Source organism: Phyllobates terribilis, unplaced genomic scaffold, assembly GCF_046119375.1.
Source record: "Phyllobates terribilis strain yellow unplaced genomic scaffold, ASM4611937v1 Scaffold_8__6_contigs__length_399053987, whole genome shotgun sequence".
Lineage (NCBI taxonomy): Eukaryota > Metazoa > Chordata > Amphibia > Anura > Dendrobatidae > Phyllobates > Phyllobates terribilis.
Window position 1 is genome coordinate 86998656 of NW_027362768.1, and position 20294 is coordinate 87018949.

The 20294-nt window shown below is 44.1% G+C and overlaps 1 protein-coding gene across 2 annotated transcripts in view; it reads left to right on the forward strand.

The window, feature by feature from the left end:
- LOC141156753 (dimethylaniline monooxygenase [N-oxide-forming] 2-like) overlaps positions 1-20294 on the forward strand; it is an 84502-nt gene that overhangs the window by 47730 nt on the left and 16478 nt on the right. For both annotated transcript variants that reach the window (XM_073643101.1, XM_073643102.1), the window contains 4 exons: positions 13194-13356; positions 13714-13856; positions 17464-17663; positions 19781-20136. In XM_073643101.1, the coding sequence (XP_073499202.1) occupies positions 13194-13356; positions 13714-13856; positions 17464-17663; positions 19781-20136 (862 nt within the window). The remainder of the gene's footprint in view (positions 1-13193; positions 13357-13713; positions 13857-17463; positions 17664-19780; positions 20137-20294) is intronic.

Below are 20294 nucleotides of genomic sequence, written 5' to 3' on the forward strand. Positions count from 1 at the left end.
TAAACCGGTTCACAATATAAGTTTCAGTAACGGGTAAACAAAAGTTGTCTTAGAAAAAAAGCCTTAATTTTATCCTTTTATTGATTAAAAACACCCTTCCCATAATTCATAAGCATATACAAAATTAATAGATAACCAGTAGCGCTGAAATGTATTGGCCACCCACCAGAATTGGTTTCAAGATGTCCATAACACACCTGTGGAACTCTTTATTACACATTATCAAAGTTTCTGTAACCCTATTTATACTCATTGATTTGTTATATGTATCGATGGTTGCTTATACCCTCTTAAGATATGTATATGAGAGAGTTAATAAGGAATATAAAGGGATAGTCTTTGGTGAGCGGAGTGCCATTTACGTAAACTTTAGGGTACAAACCTTCACGGAAGGCAGAGGCTTGCCTAGGAATTGTTTCTATAGGACAAATAGGTTCCTATTGAAGCCAATTCTGGTGGGTGGCTATTCAATTTCTGTGGTACTGGTTATCTATTACTTTTGTATATGCTTATGAATTAAGGGAAAGGTGTTTTTGCTCAATATTCATAAAGGAGAGCATTTTAAGAGGTTTTTTTTTTATAAGACAATTTCTAGCATAAAACATAAATAATCTTTATAAGAGTCTTCCATACTTGTTGAGGATCAAATCCATTTCCAAACCCAGCTGACAATTCACTGGAGGACAAACTCTCAGGAACAAATTGACCTGTGAACTTGCATCACTGGCCATTCCCAGATCATTTACATGAAGGTACCCTATCTGCACTTTGATCTAGTACATGTATCACTGGAAAGATTACTACAGATGGATAAATTCATTGGGGTCAAATATATATTGTGAGGCACGTTATATATCCCCCAGAATGTGTACAGATACTTATTAAAGCCATTGGAGTGCATTGCAGTCACAAACTCACCTGTGGCTATAATTGAATGGAGGTGAGCATTGACCTCGTCAGGCTATCTGGCTAAGGCAGATTAGTAAAACCCTTCATTTCTTGGAGGAGGTCACAGGAGGCAGTGGGGCGGCCTCCTCCCTCCAACCCGGGTTTTCCAGTGGCTCTTGCCACAGGTCCTTTAAAAACCCTGCACTAAGGATTAGTGGTGTTCAGTGTTGGGACCTGTTAGAAACATAGCAGGAAAGCTCGGTGGGCCTGTGTGTAGCTGAACCCACGCCTGGGAAGGCTCTGCACCCGTCAGGCTCTGAGCGGCCTGGCGCGGCCGTTGCCCACGGCAACCGTTGTTTAAGGACTCTTGTTATCCCGGCTGCGAACCGGAGGACTCTTCTGTTTACCTGTGAGTTGCTGAATAAAGCTGTGTGTTGGACTTGCTTGGGTCACTGCCTCAGTTACTGCACGGTGTGAACACCGCCGCCTTACAATATATAATATGAAATAGTGACATAATTAGAGTCCAATGGACCCTGGTGCACAATTTGGACCAGATTCCCCCACCTACATATTCGTCACATGTACGGGCATTTGTAGCGTTCCAGATCCTGTGAAGAAATGTTAGCCCACTCATGTAAATAATGTCCCCTCCAGTAATGTCTCCCATCCTTGTATAATGTCATCCACCATGGTAATATGTCCCGCATCCTGGGCTTCTTCCAGTAATAGGCTATGTGCCCACAATCCATAATGGCAGTGTTTTGGATGCAGCTCACCTATGCTGGGTTGTGTAGTAGAAGCACAGTGGATGGATTTATAGAAATCCCATGACCACTGTGCTTTTATTTGACACTGCGTAAACTCACCCGCGGCACGACTTTACAAGTAGAGATGAGCGTTGTTCTACTCGAACTGTTCGCCAATCTCAAATTCGAGCTGTTTTGGGCGGTGTTCGAGCCGGACGGCGAACACGAACAATTTGAGAAAAATTCGGCTGTTCGAGGTTATGTTCGATAACTGTTCGTGCACCAAAATCATAACTGGATTTTTTCTCAGTAATGATGAAAATTAATGTTAATACGCAGTTTGAGTGTACAGCGGGGCGGGGGGAGGGGCAGGGGATGGATCTCTGCAGGAACAATGAAGATCTCCATTTTTTTTTCTCTTTCCCGCATTTGCAGTGGGGAGGTGCAGTCTGTCAGCCTATCAGCAGCGCACACACGGAGCGAACTGCTTTTTTTCACACAAGCAAGGGCATGTGTCATTGGCAGTGTATGTCACATGTCCTTGCCCTATAAGACCAAGCCATTTTCCCCGTCGCCACCATTTTCTCACTGCTGCAGCTGCGTGTTAGACGGCACCGCTGTTGCTGTGTGCGCTATACCTTGTTAATTTCAAGCCAATTTTCGCACAAATATACAGATAGCTTGGGAGTAGGGAATAGTTGTGATTGCAGTCCTTTTAAGGACTAGGTTACAGCATTTCCTACGACTTTTATCAGGCAGGTCTGTGCTCTTAAATAGATAGGTTGTGGGAGTAAAGACTAATTGTAATTGGAGTCCTTTTCAGGACTAGGTTACATGAGTTCCTATCAGTTTTTGCCAGGCAGGTCTGTGCCAGTGCTGTGCAAGTTTTTTTCACAGCATTTGGCTGAATCTAGCAAAGCTAATCCTTTTTGGCCTATTGCAGAGTGTGTTAGTCAGTGGAGTAGCCTATCTGTGTTGCAAGATATAACACCTGTGTATAGAATACCAATTTTTTTACTGCACCTAGTGAAGCAAAATCTTTTGGGCATAGCATCATTCTATTAGTCCATCTATACTGACCTCCATCAGGTTGCAAACTGAATATAATTTTTTTCTGCATCTAGCTCTGAAAAAATATTTGGGCTTCTAGCAGTGTGTGGGACTTGGTCTATTAGTCCATCTATACTGACCTCCATCAGGTTGCAAATTAAAAATAATTTTTTTCTTCATTTAGCTCTGAAAAAATATTTGGGCTTCTAGCAGTGTGTGGGACTTGTTCTATTAGTCCTTCTATACTGACCTCCATCAGGTTGCAAATTGAATATAATTTTTTTCTGCATCTAGCTCTGAAAAAATAGTTGGGCTTCTAGCGGTGTGTGGGACTTGGTCTATTAGTCCATCTATACTGACCTCCATCAGGTTGCAAATTAAAAATAATTTTTTTCTGCATCTAGCTCTGAAAAAATATTTGGGCTTCTAGCAGTGTGTGGGACTTGGTCTATTAGTCCATCTATACTGACCTCCATCAGGTTGCAAATTAAAAATAATTTTTTTCTGCATCTAGCTCTGAAAAAATATTTGGGCTTCTAGCAGTGTGTGGGACTTGGTCTATTAGTCCATCTATACTGACCTCCATCAGGATGCAAATTAAAAATAATTTTTTTCTGCATCTAGCTCTGAAAAAATATTTGGGCTTCTAGCAGTGTGTGGGACTTGGTCTATTAGTCCATCTATACTGACCTCCATCAGGTTGCAAATTAAAAATAATTTTTTTCTGCATCTAGCTCTGAAAAAATATTTGGGCTTCTAGCAGTGTGTGGGACTTGGTCTATTAGTCCATCTATACTGACCTCCATCAGGTTGCAAATTAAAAATAATTTTTTTCTGCATCTAGCTCTGAAAAAATATTTGGGCTTCTAGCAGTGTGTGGGACTTGGTCTATTAGTCCATCTATACTGACCTCCATCAGGTTGCAAATTGAATATAATTTTTTTCTGCATCTAGCTCTGAAAAAATAGTTGGGCTTCTAGCGGTGTGTGGGACTTGGTCTATTAGTCCATCTATACTGACCTCCATCAGGTTGCAAATTAAAAATATTTTTTTTCTGCATCTAGCTCTGAAAAAATATTTGGGCTTCTAGCGGTGTGTGGGACTTGGTCTATTAGTCCATCTATACTGACCTCCATCAGGTTGCAAATTAAAAATAATTTTTTTCTGCATCTAGCTCTGAAAAAATATTTGGGCTTCTAGCAGTGTGTGGGACTTGGTCTATTAGTCCATCTATACTGACCTCCATCAGGTTGCAAATTAAAAATAATTTTTATCTGCATCTACAGTACCTCTGAAAAAATATTTGGGCTTCTAGCAGTGTGTGGGACTATTTGTATTAGTCCATCTATACTGACCTCCATCAGGTTGCAAATTCAAAATAATTTTTTTCTGCATCTAACCCAGCCAATAGTTTTGGCCTAATACCACAGTTTGGCCACTCAGCTCTGCTCGGTTACCATCCATTGTTTTTTTGTGCAAACAACTCCAGAGTTGTGAATTAGTTAACCACCAAAATGAGTGGAAAAAGGCCTGCTGCTGGTGGAAAGGGGAATAGGCGTGTTGGGAAGGGGAAAAAAGGTTGTGTCCGTGGGGTAGGTGTTAAAGCAACAGTAACATCTGCAGAAGAAAGACCATCTTCCAGCCAAACTAAAATGTCTACTTCTTTTAGCGGACAATGTGATAAGATCCCTTTCTTACGGCCACGCCAATCGCTACAAATTCCAGATGAGGCACAAAAACAGCAGGTGCTTCAACGGATATCAAGTGCTCCTTTAAGTGGGCTCTCCTCCACATCAACTTCAACATCACAAATACTCCAGCCCTCAAAGGTGTCACCCAAATCGCACTTGCTTCCTCACAGCTCCCAAATCTCCAGCTGCCCGTCTGAGTATGAGGTAGAACAGATGGTTGAGTCTGCAGAGCTGTTTACTCATACTATAGCCTGGGAATCAGAGGTCGACTCCAGCGCTTGTGTGAATCCAGACGAGGAAATGATCTGCACTGATGCCCAGAATCTTTATGAGTCGGATCCAGGACCAGACGCAGAAGGTTCTGACCATAATGTAGACCCTCATTCCCAAACTGTAACTCCTGTTGGTGGAGACAATGAGGAAGACGATGATAAGACTCGAATACCTGATTGGAGCGACAACTTTAGTTTTTTGTCAGGGCAGGAACAGGTTGGCTCTGAGGACGACGGGTGTGATAACGCACAGGGTGATGATGATGAGGTCGGAGATCCCACTTACTGTCAACCCACAGTCAGCCAAGAGATGAGGTCAGCAGAGGAGGTGGAGGAAGATGCTAGTGACGACGAGGTCAGGTTGCGCCTTCCTGGACAGAGACGTAGTACTGGAAGCACGTCAACAACTGCATCCTCAAACACAACTCTGCCTCTCACCACAAGTCGTGGTGGCTCTTCAGGTCGCATGGGTGCTAAGCCTTGCATAGCCTGGGCATTTTTTCAGATCGATAAAGATGACCCAACTCGTGTTATCTGTAACATTTGTCAGCAAAAGCTAAGTAGAGGCCAAAAAATACATAGTTTGAGTACTTCATGCATGAACCGGCACATGGACATGAAGCATAAGTTGCAGTGGGAAGCTCAGTGTGCTACAATGCGGCCTAGCCGGCCGGGCCAATCACCGTCTGCCATATCTTGTGCATCCGTGGCCTCTTCATCCTCTGTGACTGGGGGGACAGCAGTCACACCTGTTTTGGGGCGCAGACCTGCCACCTCTTTACCCGCAACAGCCAGCGTGATTGGCAGGTCATCATTTTCTTTGGAGGTGGTAACACCAGCTGGTGTTGAGCGCTGTCCGACATCGATAGCACCACCTTTGGATCAAGGCAACCTAACATGTCCGCCTGCATCTTCCTCACAGAACGGCAGTTTGCCGGGGACACCCTTATCAACCCCGTCTAAGCACAATAGCCAGCCCTCGGTCCCTCAGATGTGGACAAGTAAAAGACCATTTCCTCCTAGCCATGAGAAAGCTAATAGGTTGAATTTCACCATCTGCAAGCTCTTGGCTACAGAAATGCTGCCTTTCCGCCTGGTGGACACAGAGGATTTTCGAGACCTTATGTCCGTCGCAGTGCCCCAGTACCAGATGCCCAGTCGGCACTACTTCTCAAAGAAAGGTGTGCCTGCGCTCCACCAGCATGTCGCACACAACATCACCGCTTCTTTGAGAAACTCTGTGTGTGACAGGGTGCATTTCACCACAGACACTTGGACGAGTAAGCATGGACAGGGGCGTTACATGTCGCTGACTGGGCACTGGGTAACTATGGTGACAGCAGGACAAGGGGCTGCTGTCCAAGTCTTGCCGTCCCCACGAGTTGTGCGTCAATCCTCTTTATGTCAAAGTTCCTCCACTGCTTCTGCCTCCTCAACCTCCTCTCGGTCTTCCACCTGCACCCAAGCCTGTCTGGTCATGCCACAAGCTTTCTAACTGCGCAGAAGGGATCCTGCACACCTCCTTACTATGCTGGCAGTAGGGCTCAACGTCATCAGGCGGTTTTTACATTGAAATGTCTGGGAAATGTGAGTCACACAGCTGAGGAGTTGTGGTCAGCTCTGGAGAACCAATTTCATGAATGGTTGTCTCCACTGGACCTGAAACCAGGGAAGGCCGTGTGCGACAATGCTGCAAACCTGGGTGCGGCCCTTCGCCGGGGCAATGTCACACACGTGACTTGTATGGCTCACGTGTTGAACCTGGTTGTCCAGCAATTTTTAGCCCACTATCCCAGACTAGATGGCCTTCTGCAGAGGGCACGGTCGCTGTGTGCTCACTTCCGCCGTTCGCATCCCGCAGCTCAGCGACTTACATCTCTACAGAAGTCGTTGGGCCTGCCACTTCACCGGCTAAAATGCGATGTGCCTACCCGGTGGAATTCAACTCTGCACATGTTGCAGCGACTGTGGCAGCACCGACAAGCCCTGGTGCAATACGTTCTGACGTATAGCCTGGGCCAACGAGATTCAGAGGTGGGGCAAATCACGCTGGCGGAGTGGTCTCAGATCAGGGACCTATGCACCCTTCTGCACAGTTTTGAAATGGCGACGAAGATGTTTAGTGCTGACGATGCCATTATCAGCATGACTATTCCGGTGATTTACATGCTGGAGCACATGTTAAACAGAATTCGGAGTCAGGTGGTGGCACAAGAGGAGGTGGAGGAGTAGAGGAGGAGGAGTTGTATGCGGAAGGGCTAACATCTGCAAGGTCCAGACGGTCGGCAGCACCAAGGCGGCAGGCATGTGAGGGTGGGGGAGATGGTTTTACCAGGGCGCATGGTAGCAGCCAAACTAGTGAGGAAGGTGCAGGAGCCCAGGAAGAAGTGGAGGACGAACTGATGGAAGACTCATCAGATGAGGGAGACCTTGATCACATTTCTGTTGTGCGAGGTTGGGGGGAGAGGACAGAGGAAGGAAGCATGATTGTTACCTCGCCACCAACACAACAGGGACTTGGTGCTCCTGGATGCGCAACACACATGAGTGCCTTCTTGCTGCACTACCTGCAACATGACCCTCGAATTGTGAGAATTAGAAATAATCCTGACTACTGGGTTGCCACACTGTTAGATCCCCGGTACAAAAGTAAATTTGCAGAAATTATTCCTGCCATAGAAAGGGATGCACGCATGCAGGAGTATCAGCAGAGACTGTTGCAGAATCTTACATGTGCTTTTCCACAAAATACCAGTGGTGCACGTAGTGAATCTCACAGTTCCAACTTGCCAACCGTGGGACCGTCAAGTGTTCAGCACTCAAACCGTAACAGAACAACAGTATCTGCTGGTAACATCAATTTTGCGCAATCATTTCACCACTTTTTTAGCCCATCCTTTGCAAGGCCACAGGAGACAAGAAGTCTGACACATAGTCAACGCCTAGAGACGATGGTACAGGAGTATCTCCAAGTAAACATTGAAGCCATGACTGTGTCACTGGACCCTTGCTCTTTTTGGGCTTCCAATCTGGATAAATGGCCGGAGCTAGCCACTTACGCCTTGGAGATCTTGTCATGCCCCGCAGCCAGCGTTCTGTCTGAACGTGTGTTCAGCGCTGCTGGTGGTGTGCTGACAGATAAGCGCACGCGGCTCTCCACTGATAATGTAGACAGACTCACGTTCATAAAGATGAACAAATCATGGATCCGAAACGACTTTTCTACCCCTGTGTCATCCTGGGGAGAGTAAAAGCTTGATGATTGGTTAAAATCACCCTACCAAACGTTTTAAGCTTTCAAATTACTAATCATGTTTATCTGTATCTTGACTGGAAAATAATTTGGGCTTTGTAGCAGTGTGCAGCACTGATCCTATTAGGCCATCTATACTAAAGCTTCACCAGATTTAAAATTAAAAATAATTTTTAGCTGCATCTAGCCCAGAAAATAATTTTGGGGCTCCGAGATGCGCAAGGCACATAAGTGCCTTCTTGCTGCACTACCTGCAGCATGACCCTCATATTGTCAGAATTCGAAGTAATCATGACTACTGGGTTGCCACACTCTTAGATCCCCCAAACTTTTCGATCAACCTTTTAATTTTAATAAAGACCAAAAAAATGGTCATTTTTGAAATTATAAGCATTAGCAGGTTGTTAGAAACTGAAATCAAACAGTTTTCAACTCAAAACTTTATTCTAGGTGATGTTACATTTTCACATAGGACCCCTTGTTCGAAAGGAGCTTCTGAACTCTCTCGTCCATTGAATTTGTCAGGTTTTGGATGGTTTCTGCTTCAATTGTTTTGCATGAGGACAGAATACCCTCCCAGAGCTGTTGCTTAGATGTGAACTGCCTCCCGCCATCATAGACACTCCTTTTAATGATGCTCCAAAGGTTCTGAATGGGGTAGAGGTCAGGGGAGCACGGGGGTCACACCATAAGTTTGTCCCCTTTTATGCCCATATCAGCCAGAGATGCAGATGTTTTATGTGCAGCATGAGATGGTGCATTATCATGCAGAAAAATGATCTTGCTGTGAAATACACGGTTCTTCTTCTTGAACCATGGCAGGAAGTGCTGTTTGAGAAAATCCACATACATTATGGAGTTCATCTTTAGCGCCTTCAGGGATCCTAAAGGGGCCGACAATCTCTCTCCCCATGATTCCAGCCCAAAACATTACTCCACCTCCTCCTTGTTGGCGCTGTAGCCGTGTTTGCGTGGGGTGTCCATCAACCAGCCATCCTCCACTCCATTCATCTGGACCATCGAGCGCTGCACGGCACTCATCCGTGAACAAAACAGTTTTGAAATCAGTCTTCATGTAATGTTTGGCCCACTGGAGCCGTTTCTGCTTGTGTGAAGTGGATAGAGGAAGTCGACAGGATGGCGTATGCACAGCTGCAAACCTCTGAAGGACCCTGCATCTTGTTGTTCGGGGGACGTTGGAGGCACAAGCAGCTTCAAAAACTTGTCTGCTGCTATGACAAGGCTTTTTTGCCGCTGTTGTTTCAACCTGACGTAATTGCCTGTAGGAAAGAGTCCTCAATTTGCCCTTATCAGCACGCACACGTGTGTACTGTGAATCAGCTACATACTTCTTGATTGCCAAGACACTTCATCCTGATCATCGCACAATGTTGATTGTAGTCATGCCTTGACCTAAACACTCCACAATTTGTTGCTTCTCAGCAGCCGACACATCCTTTTTCTTTCCCATTTTGGCAGAAAATGTAGGCTGCTTAATAATGTGAGAGAGCCTTCTTAAGTAGTCTTGCCTTTCATTGGACACACCTGCCAAACTAATTAGCACAGGTGTCTGCAATTGCTTACAGTGATATAAAGAGCCCTGACACACATCACCATCAATGAGTTTAACTGACAAACAAACAAATTCTTCCCTTATCACTCCTAAACACTTTTTGCATAATAATTTGGAACGCGGTGTACATGTGCTTTTCCACAAAACACCAGTGGTTCACGTAGTGAATCTTACAGTTCTAACTTGCCAACCGTGGTCTGTATGGAATTGTTCAATAAAGGGCCCAAAATTAAGATAACATAGATGGGAGAGGTCTCTATGAATAGGAATTCCTAAGTATTTGATACCCTGTGAGGGCCAGGCAAAGGGAAAGTTGGACTGGATGGAATCCTATATGGATTTAGGGAGGGAGACATCGAGGGCCTCAGACTTCGCTGCATTGATTTTAAAATTTTACCATGTAACAAAGTGATCTATTTCAGCCATAACAGCAGGGATGGATATATGTGATTGAGTGATATATACTAGGACATCATCAGCAAATAGAGAGCACTTGTACTCGGTGCCTCCCACCTCAATGCACCTAATATTGGGGTTATGGCGAATTGATGAGAGCAGGTGCTCCGTCACTAGGATGTATAAGAGAGGGGACAGAGGACATCCCTGCCTTGTCCCATTGGTGATTGTGAAAGGTGATGAAAATGTTCTGACGCACCCCCTGGGCCTTGGGACACCCGGAGCCGGACCCTTTTTGGTGGATGCTGGTGGTTGTAGTCTTCGTGGCGGCCATCCGGTTCCGTGGCTCAGGGCGGTCAAACCAGTGGCGGAACTATTTATGTGGTTTTGATGTTTAAATGTCCGACTACGCCACCCGTGGATTGCGGTCAGAGTGAACCGCCGCTACAGGGCAGACCGCTAAGGCTGGTGTTGTGGGTGCAGCAGAGCGTAGCATAACTCCCCACGGGAGGAGTATAGCCTCAGGGCAGTGTATGCGGAGGATGGGGGTGATGGTGCAGGGCAGCAGCAGTAACAACACGGAGTCAGTGATGCAGTTCAGGGCCTTTACTCACAGTTCTTATTATCCAGACCACGTCTGCAGGTAACGGCTGCCCACGTCGTACTGTGCTCACCAGGTGAGGGGCTCAGACAACTCCCAGATAACTTTGGAGCGCTTCACAGGACCCCCTTTGTGTGTCCTTTGTCTGGCCTTTCTTACCAACACTTCTGTCCGGCTGCCTCGGGCCTCCTCTTGGTAAACTTGGCGCCAGTTTCCCTGACCCTATGTGGTGCCTTCCTAGCGGGTGGAGCAAGGGGCTGCGCCACCTAAAATGTCAGAGCCTCCGGTTTCTAGCTGAGGGTCGTTTCCTGCCTCCACTAGTTCGGGGACCGGTCTCCCCCTTTGGCCTGACCCCTCCACGCAGGTGGATTCGGGCGTGCGGTGGCGACTCGCCCGTCCGCACCCCTGGGATCCCTTCATTCCTCGTTCCTGGAGCCTTCTCCGCTCCTCTTCCTTCCTTCTCCCTCTTGCAGGCCTGGGCCTCTGTTACTAGGCCCGCCTCCGGAGCAGAGCTCATGCAGAGCCCCTGCTCCCTGCCACTTCTGCTCAGACTTCTCTGCACTGAACTAAGATGGTGCCCACCTTTTATACTCCCTTCTCAATGCACCCAGGAACTGCTTCCTCCCTGCTCCTGCACTGCAGGGTTCCCCTTCCTCAGTGTTCCCTCCCCCCACTCCAGCCAGGGACAGGGACTGTCGTGCCCATCTCAGGGGCATATTGGTCGCCCTGCCCCACGGCAATGTGGTGTAATGCATGCAGGTGTCGGGTCCTGATCCACACTCCATCCTTATCTGAGAGTGAGATATCACACCTCTGGGTGAGGTGCAATACGTCTGTAGCAACCGAGCCCTCGGTGCTACAGTTCCATTTATCTTCAGCCTAGGTGACGTATTGTGATACAGGGCCATGATTTTGGCTATAAAAGGGTCCCCTAGACCCCTACCCCAAGCTTTTTAAGAGAATCATATATGGCGTGCCAGGAGACTCTATGGAATGCTTTCTCAGCATCCAACGAGAGTATCTACTTACAAATTTTTAACTGCATCTAGCCCAGGAAATACTTTGTGCCTAGTAGCAGTGTCTGCTAGTCAGCGGATTATCCCGGCTGTTAAGCAAGCTACACCACCTGTAGTTTGGACACTTAATTTTTTCAAAGGAAATGCTTCGGGACCACGGGATACTTAGTGAAGAGCATCAGGAGGCACCCCAAGGCATAGGGGCTGGGACTGGCATTAGGATGCCTTGCGGTGGACAGCCGAGCTCGATCCTTATAAAAGCTTTTTAACTGCAGCAGCTTTAGTGGACGCTACTGGAGTTGGAATTACGCGGCTGCTGGCATGAGACTTGCCCTCCAATAGATCCTTGTAAATGGATTTAAAGTGTATTCATTCAAATTAGAGGGACAATTTAAATTAAAAAGCTTAGAGCTGCCTCCACCACAGGGGGGCTCTCTCGACCCACCAGCGGACAGGCACCAGTATTGGGAGAGGGGGGCTGGCCGTCAGGGTTCACCGCGGCTCTGGCACAAACCCGGCGACACGGAGGTGGCACGGGCAGGAGCGGACTGGCCGTCTCGGCTTCTCACTTTTTGGATTTTAGAAGGGCATGACATGCCTATATCTGTGTCTCCCCCTCCTTTTACTCCTCCACCTCTTTTCTTTTCGCATGACTATATGTACTTGTCACTTTTCCATGTGTTAGTTGTGTCTTCTGAGCAGTTTGTCAGCTTTTGGACACCTTTGAAGGTGTTTTCTATGTGTTTCTATGTGTTTTTGTTTGCCTGCCATTGGTTTTAACGGTGTTCGAAGATGTTCGACGAACAGTTCGACGAACAGTTCGGCGAACACACGGGTGTTCGATGAACCGAACCGAACTCGAACACTACGGGGGTGGCTCAACACTATTTACAAGTCGCAGCAGAATGTTAATTTCTGTTGTGGTGACGCTGGTCTCGGCAACAGAAATTTCCACAATAGAATGGATAAAATGCACTAAATCTGCATGTGTTCATTGAACCATGCGGATTACCTGCGGGATCTGACGCAGCACTTTGGACGCTGCGAAAATATGCTGCATCCAAAACGCTGCTGTAACTTTATCATGGGCACCTAGCCATAATGTCCTTGTTCTGCTCTTCTCCAGCAAATATAAAAAAAATTCTACTTGCCTTCCTCCGCTGCCACGCTGCGCTGCATCCTCTTCCATAGCCAGCACAGATGACTGCAGCTGACTTCAGAGTGCAAGCAACAGCCAGTACGTGACATTGCAGCCATGTGTCTCCAGTAGCTTGCACACGGACTTCAGCTGCCAGCATCTGATTTGCTGGCAGTCTATTGCAGTGCAGGGACCCAGTGAGTCTCTGTGCCACAATACATTTCAGCTGAATGTGCATCCTCTTATGCACATCCAGCTGAAATAGCTGCTGGTGTTGATGGGACCCCTCCCGCACGGGCCTGATTGCATTCACTCTGTCTGCAACTGTGATCGTTACACCCCTGATGAAATTGCTTCATTTGTATGAGTTGGTCTCTAGTGATTACATAAGTTTTCAGCACAAATTATAGTTCTTCCACATGATGATTCTCTAAATACAGGACAACTTCTCTCCAATGTCCAAATACTTTTTTTAACAAGTGGGGAATGCCAGAAAATAGATTACATCAATATCATGTGGACATTGAACGATAACATTAGCCACTATCCCGTTTGTCCTCCTCAAGACTGTTGTCGTCAGTGTGCGAAAATGTGAAGACTTTGAAAGCAGTGGCCGGTGGAATGTCACCACCGAAATGGATGGGAAGCTGGAAACAACTATTTTTGATGCAGTCATGGTTTGCTCTGGTCACCATACTGATCCATTCTATCCACTGGAATCCTATCCCGGTAAGAATTCCCTTACTACAATGTATTGTTTGTTTATTATCCAGTAAAAATCTTGAACTATATCTACATTGAAATCAGTGATTAGTACAGTAATGGCCAATTGACATTAGCATGAATCCAATGGAATCCTAAAAGCATATTCCAATGACATTAATCATTTACCGTTCCCTCCATTGCTAATGATTCCAAATGGATGTAATATTACAGTAGTTTCCCATTTTACCCTCTGCTTCTATGGAATACATTGTCAATAGGTGCAATCTACATTCTCTGCTACAACCTCTCCTTCCTTTTAGTATCAAAAGTAGTAAAAAATCTTACTTGAATATATAATATAAATGATTAACTGTTCTACAGGCATTAAAACGTTTAAAGGACAATGCTTCCATAGCCGAGAGTACAAGAATTCTGATGGCTTCAAAGGCAAACGGGTTGTTATTGTTGGAATGGGGAATTCTGCAGCTGATATTGCTGTCGAGCTCAGTCGTACTGCTTCCCAGGTAACCAAAATAAGAAACCTTAGATACATTTTATTAATTTGCAAGCAAAGAACAGTCTGTTGCAGACAAATGTAAAATTAATTGTACACTTTGGCAAGACTTTGAGGCTGTGCCCATGATGAGTTCTTGGTGAGTATTTGACATTGCATATTTTCTCCTTCAAAAATGTAGCATCTTAGAATTTCAGCAGTGGATGGGATTTATAGAAATCTCATGTCCACTGTGCTTTTTTTATTTTTTTTTCTCTGTGTAAATTGACCTCTTGGGTACCAGTTTCAAATTCACATGTCAACTTGTCTTGCCGGTATTTTTTAATTTTTAGTGTTTCCACTCCGGAAATGCATTAAAAATGCATGTAATCAACATACAAAGTTTTGTCAGTGAAATACGAGGAACTATCAAAAAACAAAGCAGTTTTATTTAAAACATGACCTAGCAAAAAGATAATACACAGCATCAAAAACTTGATAAAATTCATGTAAAAAAAAGCTCTCAAAACCGGGCCGGCTCCAGGTTTTTCTGGGCCCCGGGCGAAAGTCTGTGGGCCCCTTTAACACATACCACGATTCATGATGCACAGATACCGCAGAGAAAAATATATATATATAATCTCTCATGTCCTGATGCATTCCCACCCCTCCCCTTCACCCCACTCCCACCCTTCATTGGGGTTCATCAGGGGACCAGATAGAGACTCATTGAAAACTTTTTCGGGCGCTGTCATCTTATCGAAGTGCTCGAGGTTTCATCCAAAGGCGTGAACTGCATACAAAGGGGCGCATGAAACACCTAAGGCGTTCCATGATCACTATACCAAACGCATGTACCGGATATGATGTCCTCAACTTGGGTATGGAACGGAAATGCGCTCCACAGGAAAAATCAATGTTAATGAGCGCTGCCTGCGGTCCAGCTATTAAAAGGGACACATATTCCGATATGATATAAACCTGCAATGCCATATGTTAAAGATTTGCTTTATGCCCCGGCCCAATTATTGAAATGATTATGTAGCGGGGCAATACACATTTAGGACAAAAAAGGGAGTTCCCCATTTATCCCACCCTAAACCAACTTCCAATAGATGGATTCGTATCCGTGGACCAAAACAAAGATGTATTAACAAGCAAACAATAAATACAAAAAGACAAACTCTTGTGCTCAATGCTACAATGACGACATCTAAAAGTACCTGAAGATCTCTTGTCCAGCCAAGTCCCCTCCTTTTTTGATGGAGTAAAGTGGCTGTGTACCACATGGTCCCTAATCGATTTCGCCCTTCTAAAGGTAACAGATGGTTTAGAGGAAGCAAACCTGAAGATATGTGGATCAGCTCTTAAAATTTGCCAGTACCTTTTCAGAATTTCCATAATCTTAAGTCCCTATTAATTGTGTTATGGGGTCTGAATCAGAATTTGATTTGGTGGTCAGTAAGAATGGTCTATTGGCTCCCAATGCATGTTCATATGCTGATTCAACAATATGCCTAGGGTATCCCCTATCCAGAAACCTTCCTAAGGTTTTGATTGGACCTGAAAATCATTCAAAGAGCAGATTTTCCTGACCGTAAAACTCCCTCTTTAGAATACATCTTTTCAGTGGGGTTGGATGGTGACTCTCCCACTTAAGTAAACTATTGGTCGCAGTGGGCTTTTGAAATATCAGAGTCCTCATTTCTTTCAATATACAGACATCCAAAAGGACAATCTTGTCCTCCCCAACCTCATGTGTAGAAGACAGGCTCAGTTTGTTAGTTTAGATATTCAATAAAGGATTCAAATGACGCTCTGTCACCTGCCCAAATGACAAGGATGTCGTCAATATATAGCAACCCCCATCTCTGAAGACTACAGTGTTTTCCCACCAACCCAGGAGCAAATTGGCCTATGGGCACATGGACTCGCCATTGGCGTGCCCCTGAGTTGGTGGAAATACTTGCCATTGAAGTGAAAAGTCATACTGTAAAACCAAATCCAACAACTCGAGGAGAAACCTATTGTGGGGCCCTAGATATGTACTGTTAAGGTAGTAGTACTTCACTGCTTTAAGATCTACATTATGTTGAATACCACTATAAAGCATCTCAACATCTATTGAGGCCAGAATGGAGCCTGGATTGACTGTAATACTTTCTAACTTATTTAAAAGATCCGTTGTATCCCTTAAATATGAGGGGTGTGCTGTCACGAATGGTTTTAAAAGCCTGTCTAGGTAAATACTTGAGTTTTGACAAATGGCATCAATCCCCAAGACCATAGGTCCTCCCCTAAGGGGATTGATGCCTTTATGAATCTTCGGAAGTTCATAGAAGGTTGCTGTTAGGGGGTACTTTGGAACTAGAAATTTAAACTTGTTCTTAGAAGAAAAGCCTGTATGGAGAGCCTCCAGAAGTGACCCAGATAATTCTGTGATATACTCCTTAGTAGGATCACTTTGGAGAATCTCATATGTAGAATCGTATGACTGATAAAATTGGAAGACACACATCCACATATTTTACACATGCCATAACCAGTGTTCTCACCTTTGTCTAATTGTTTTATGACGATCTGACTGTTCCCATTTAGCATATCAAGAGCTCTTCTTTCTGTGAATGACAAAGTTGGTCAGATAGGTTCATATTTGAGATTAATGTTACATATCTCCTCTGTAATGAATTTCAAAACAATGTCTATACTTCACATATTGCAGTGGGAGACATCTTTGTGCTTTTTAGGTTTTAGGTCCGAGAAGGGTCCTTACCCAATACCTTTTGACCCTCCTCCGAAAGCTCTGTAAATATCTGAAAGCTCATCAGGAGATATACCCAATTGCTGACATTTAGCCCCATCATTGTGTACAAAAAATCTTCTATTTAAGTTTCCTCATGAACAGGTTATCGTTTTTCCATGTAAATAGATCAAATCTGGTTGTAGAGAAATGTCAACCCTTTACTCTAAACTGACCTTTCCAAATCAAAGTTGTGTATAATATGAGGACAAATTAATAATTTGATTCCCTTTTACAACCAAAGAGCCCTGGTCATGTCCCTTCATTATTTAAATGTTGAAACATCTGTGGGTAAATTTGATTACCCCTAATACAGATGGATAGCCTTGCTTTTCCTTAAACTCAGAACAGTTCCTAACAAACCGCTTATGCTTCTTTTCCTTTATACTCAGATGATATCATTCTACTGCTAGTTTTAGATTCTCCTCTCTATTACAGAAATCTAGAGCAGATTTATGTTTTAATGCCCTCTCAATGATTTATTTTAATCTTAATGAAGATTTCTCGCTTTCTCTTCCTCTAACAGGATTTGCATAAATCGTACTGAAGAAGATATTGACTCTTCTTACCACTTTACTCGTGCACCTAGATACAGATCCCCCTCATTGTTAGTAATGTAGATCCTAAGTCCACGAGGAACCATTTTATGCTTGCTATAGTTTTCTAGTGATTGCATTTGCCACCATGATTTGATGTTTTCTTTATATGCACTCAAAAGTTCCACAAAAGTAGATTTTAAGGTCAATCCAACTTCTTCAATTTTCTCTGTCCTGCTTGATTTGAAAGTTCTCTCCTAATTTGTGTATAAGTAAAGATCTGCTTCTCCTTTTCTTTACAGGTATTTCTCAGTACGAGGAGAGGTGCATGGGTGATGAGCCGTGTATATGATCATGGATACCCATGGGATTTCTGTTACGATACACGGTTTGAGACTTTCAAAAGAAACAATCTCCCCATGTCAATTGTGGCACATTTGACTGAGACAAATATAAACACGTGGTTTAGCCATTCTAACTATGGGCTCCAGCCTATTGATCGGTACAATTTCATTTTTAAACCTATTATTTAGTCATAGCCATTCAGTGATTCACATCCAAACCTAAAATTAGCTCCTTCTGCATACTTTGATAATTGGATAAAGATTTGGTAAACTGCCCAAAATCGCCCAAAATGTCAGTATGTGTATACTGTATGTACAGTACAGACCAAAAGTTTGGACACACCTTCTCATTTAAAGATTTTTCTGTATTTTCAGGACTATGAAAATTGTACATTCACACTGAAGGCATCAAAACTATGAATTAACACATGTGGAATTATACACTTAACAAAAAAGTGTGAAACAACTGAAAATATGTCTTATATTCTAGGTTCTTCAAAGTAACCACCTTTTGCTTTGACTGCTTTGCAAACTCTTGGCATTCTCTTGATGAGCTTTCAAGAGGTAGTCACCAGACATGATTTTCACTTCACAGGTGTGCCCTGTCTGGTTTAATAAGTGTGATTTCTTGCCTTATAAATGGGGTTGGGACCATCAGTTGTGTTGTGCAGCTTGTTGGCTGCTTTTTTCTTGCCATAATACAAATTCTAAGTAAAGAAAAATGAGTGGCCATCATTACTTTAAGAAATGAAGGTCAGTCAGTCTGAAAAATTGGGCAAACTTTGAAAGTGTCCCCAAGTGCAGTTGCAAAAACCATCAAGCGCTACAAAGAAACTGGCTCACATGAGGACCGCCCCAGGAAAGGAAGACCAAGAGTCACCTCTGCTTCTGAGGATAAGTTTATCCGAGTCACCAGCCTCTGAAATCGCAGGTTAACAGCAGCTCAGAGTAGAGACCAGGTCAATGCCACACAGAGTTCTAGCAGCAGACACAGCTCTACAACAACTGTTCAGAGGAGACTTTGTGCAGCAAGCCTTCATGGTAAAATAGCTGCTAGGAAACCACTGCTAAGAACAGGCAACCAGTAGAAGAGACTTGTTTGGGCTAAAGAACACAAGGAATGGACATTAGACCAGTGGAAATCTGTGCTTTGGTCTGATCAGTCCAAATTTGAGATCTTTGGTTCCAACCACCGTGTCTTTGTGCGACACAGAAAAGGTGAACGGATGGACTCTACATGCTTGGTTCCCACCGTGAGGTATGATGGTGTGGGGGTGCTTTGCTGGTGACACCTTTGGGGATTTATTCAAAATTGAAGGCATACTGAACCAGCATGGCTACCACAGCATCTTGCAGCGGCATGCTATTCCATCCGGTTTGCATTTAGTTGGACCATCATTTATTTTTCAACAGGACAATGACCCCAGACACACCTCCAGGCTGTGTAAGGACTATTTGACCAAGAAGTAGAGTGATGAGGTGCTGCGCCGATGACCTGGCCTTTAGTCACCAGACCTGAACCCAATCTAGATGGTTTGGAGTGAGCTGGACCGCAGAGTGAAGGCAAAAGGGCCAACAAGTGCTAAGCATCTCTAGGAGCTCTTTCAAGATTGTTGGAAGACCATTTCCAGTGACTACCACTTGAAGCTCGCCAAGAGTGTGCAAAGAAGTCATCAAAGCAAAAGGTGGCTACTTTGAAGAACCTAGAATGTAAGACATATTTTCAGTTGTTTCACACTTTTTTGTTAAGTATATAATTCCACATGTGTTAATTCATAGTTTTGATGCCTTCAGTGTGAATGTACAATTTTCATAGTCATGAAAATACAGAAAAATCTTTAAATGAGAAGGTGTGTCCAAACTTTTGGTCTGTACTGTATGTGTATATTTTAAATATTATGTGAATATTTTAGAGGTGTGTGTGTGTGTGTGTGTGTGTGTGTGTATAATATTATATATATATATATTAAAACTTCCAATTATATTAACATAAGCTTATATTTAAAACTGTTGAGAATATAGAGACATAGGCACTATGTTTCAGTCATTACCAGCAATCGGCTCATAATGGCTATGTCCCTTGTCATATGCTGACCTCAGGTGACCTTACACCTGGACCTCTCCTGTCCTTCCCAAATTAATCCAAAGTTTACAGTGCTGCCAGTGTTTAAGTTCAATAGCGCTCAACAATGTAATCTTCTTGTAGATGGTTGCTGTTTTCAGTAGAGAACCAAACCAATTTTGCCTTTCTCTATTTTCTCTCTCCAATTTGCAGGACACAATTTAAAGAGCCTTTGCTTAATGATGAGCTGCCAAGCCGTATAATGTGCGGCTTTGTAGTGGTAAAACCATCTGTCTTGGACTTCACTGAAACTGTTGCAAAATTTGAAGATGGGTCATTTGAGGACAACATTGATGTTGTTATATTTGCGACAGGATATTCCTTTTCGTTCCCGTTCTTGGACGAATCCGTCATCAATATGGAAAAAAACAAAATCCACCTATACAAAAATGTTTTTCCACCTACCCTTGAAAAGCCAACACTGGGAATTTTAGGCCTTATTCAACCACTTGGACCCATCATGCCAACAGCAGAGCTACAAGGACGCTGGCTAACCAGAGTTTTCAAAGGTAAAGTGAAGGCATTTTAAGACTAAGTGTAGCTAATATACATTTATAATAATAAGTTATGCAACTTGAAATTGCTCAAAAATTCTGCGACTTTGGGAGTTTTTACGCCAGCTTTGCCAAAGTGGGTGAAGATAGAATGGGGTGGGTCCCGACAAAAC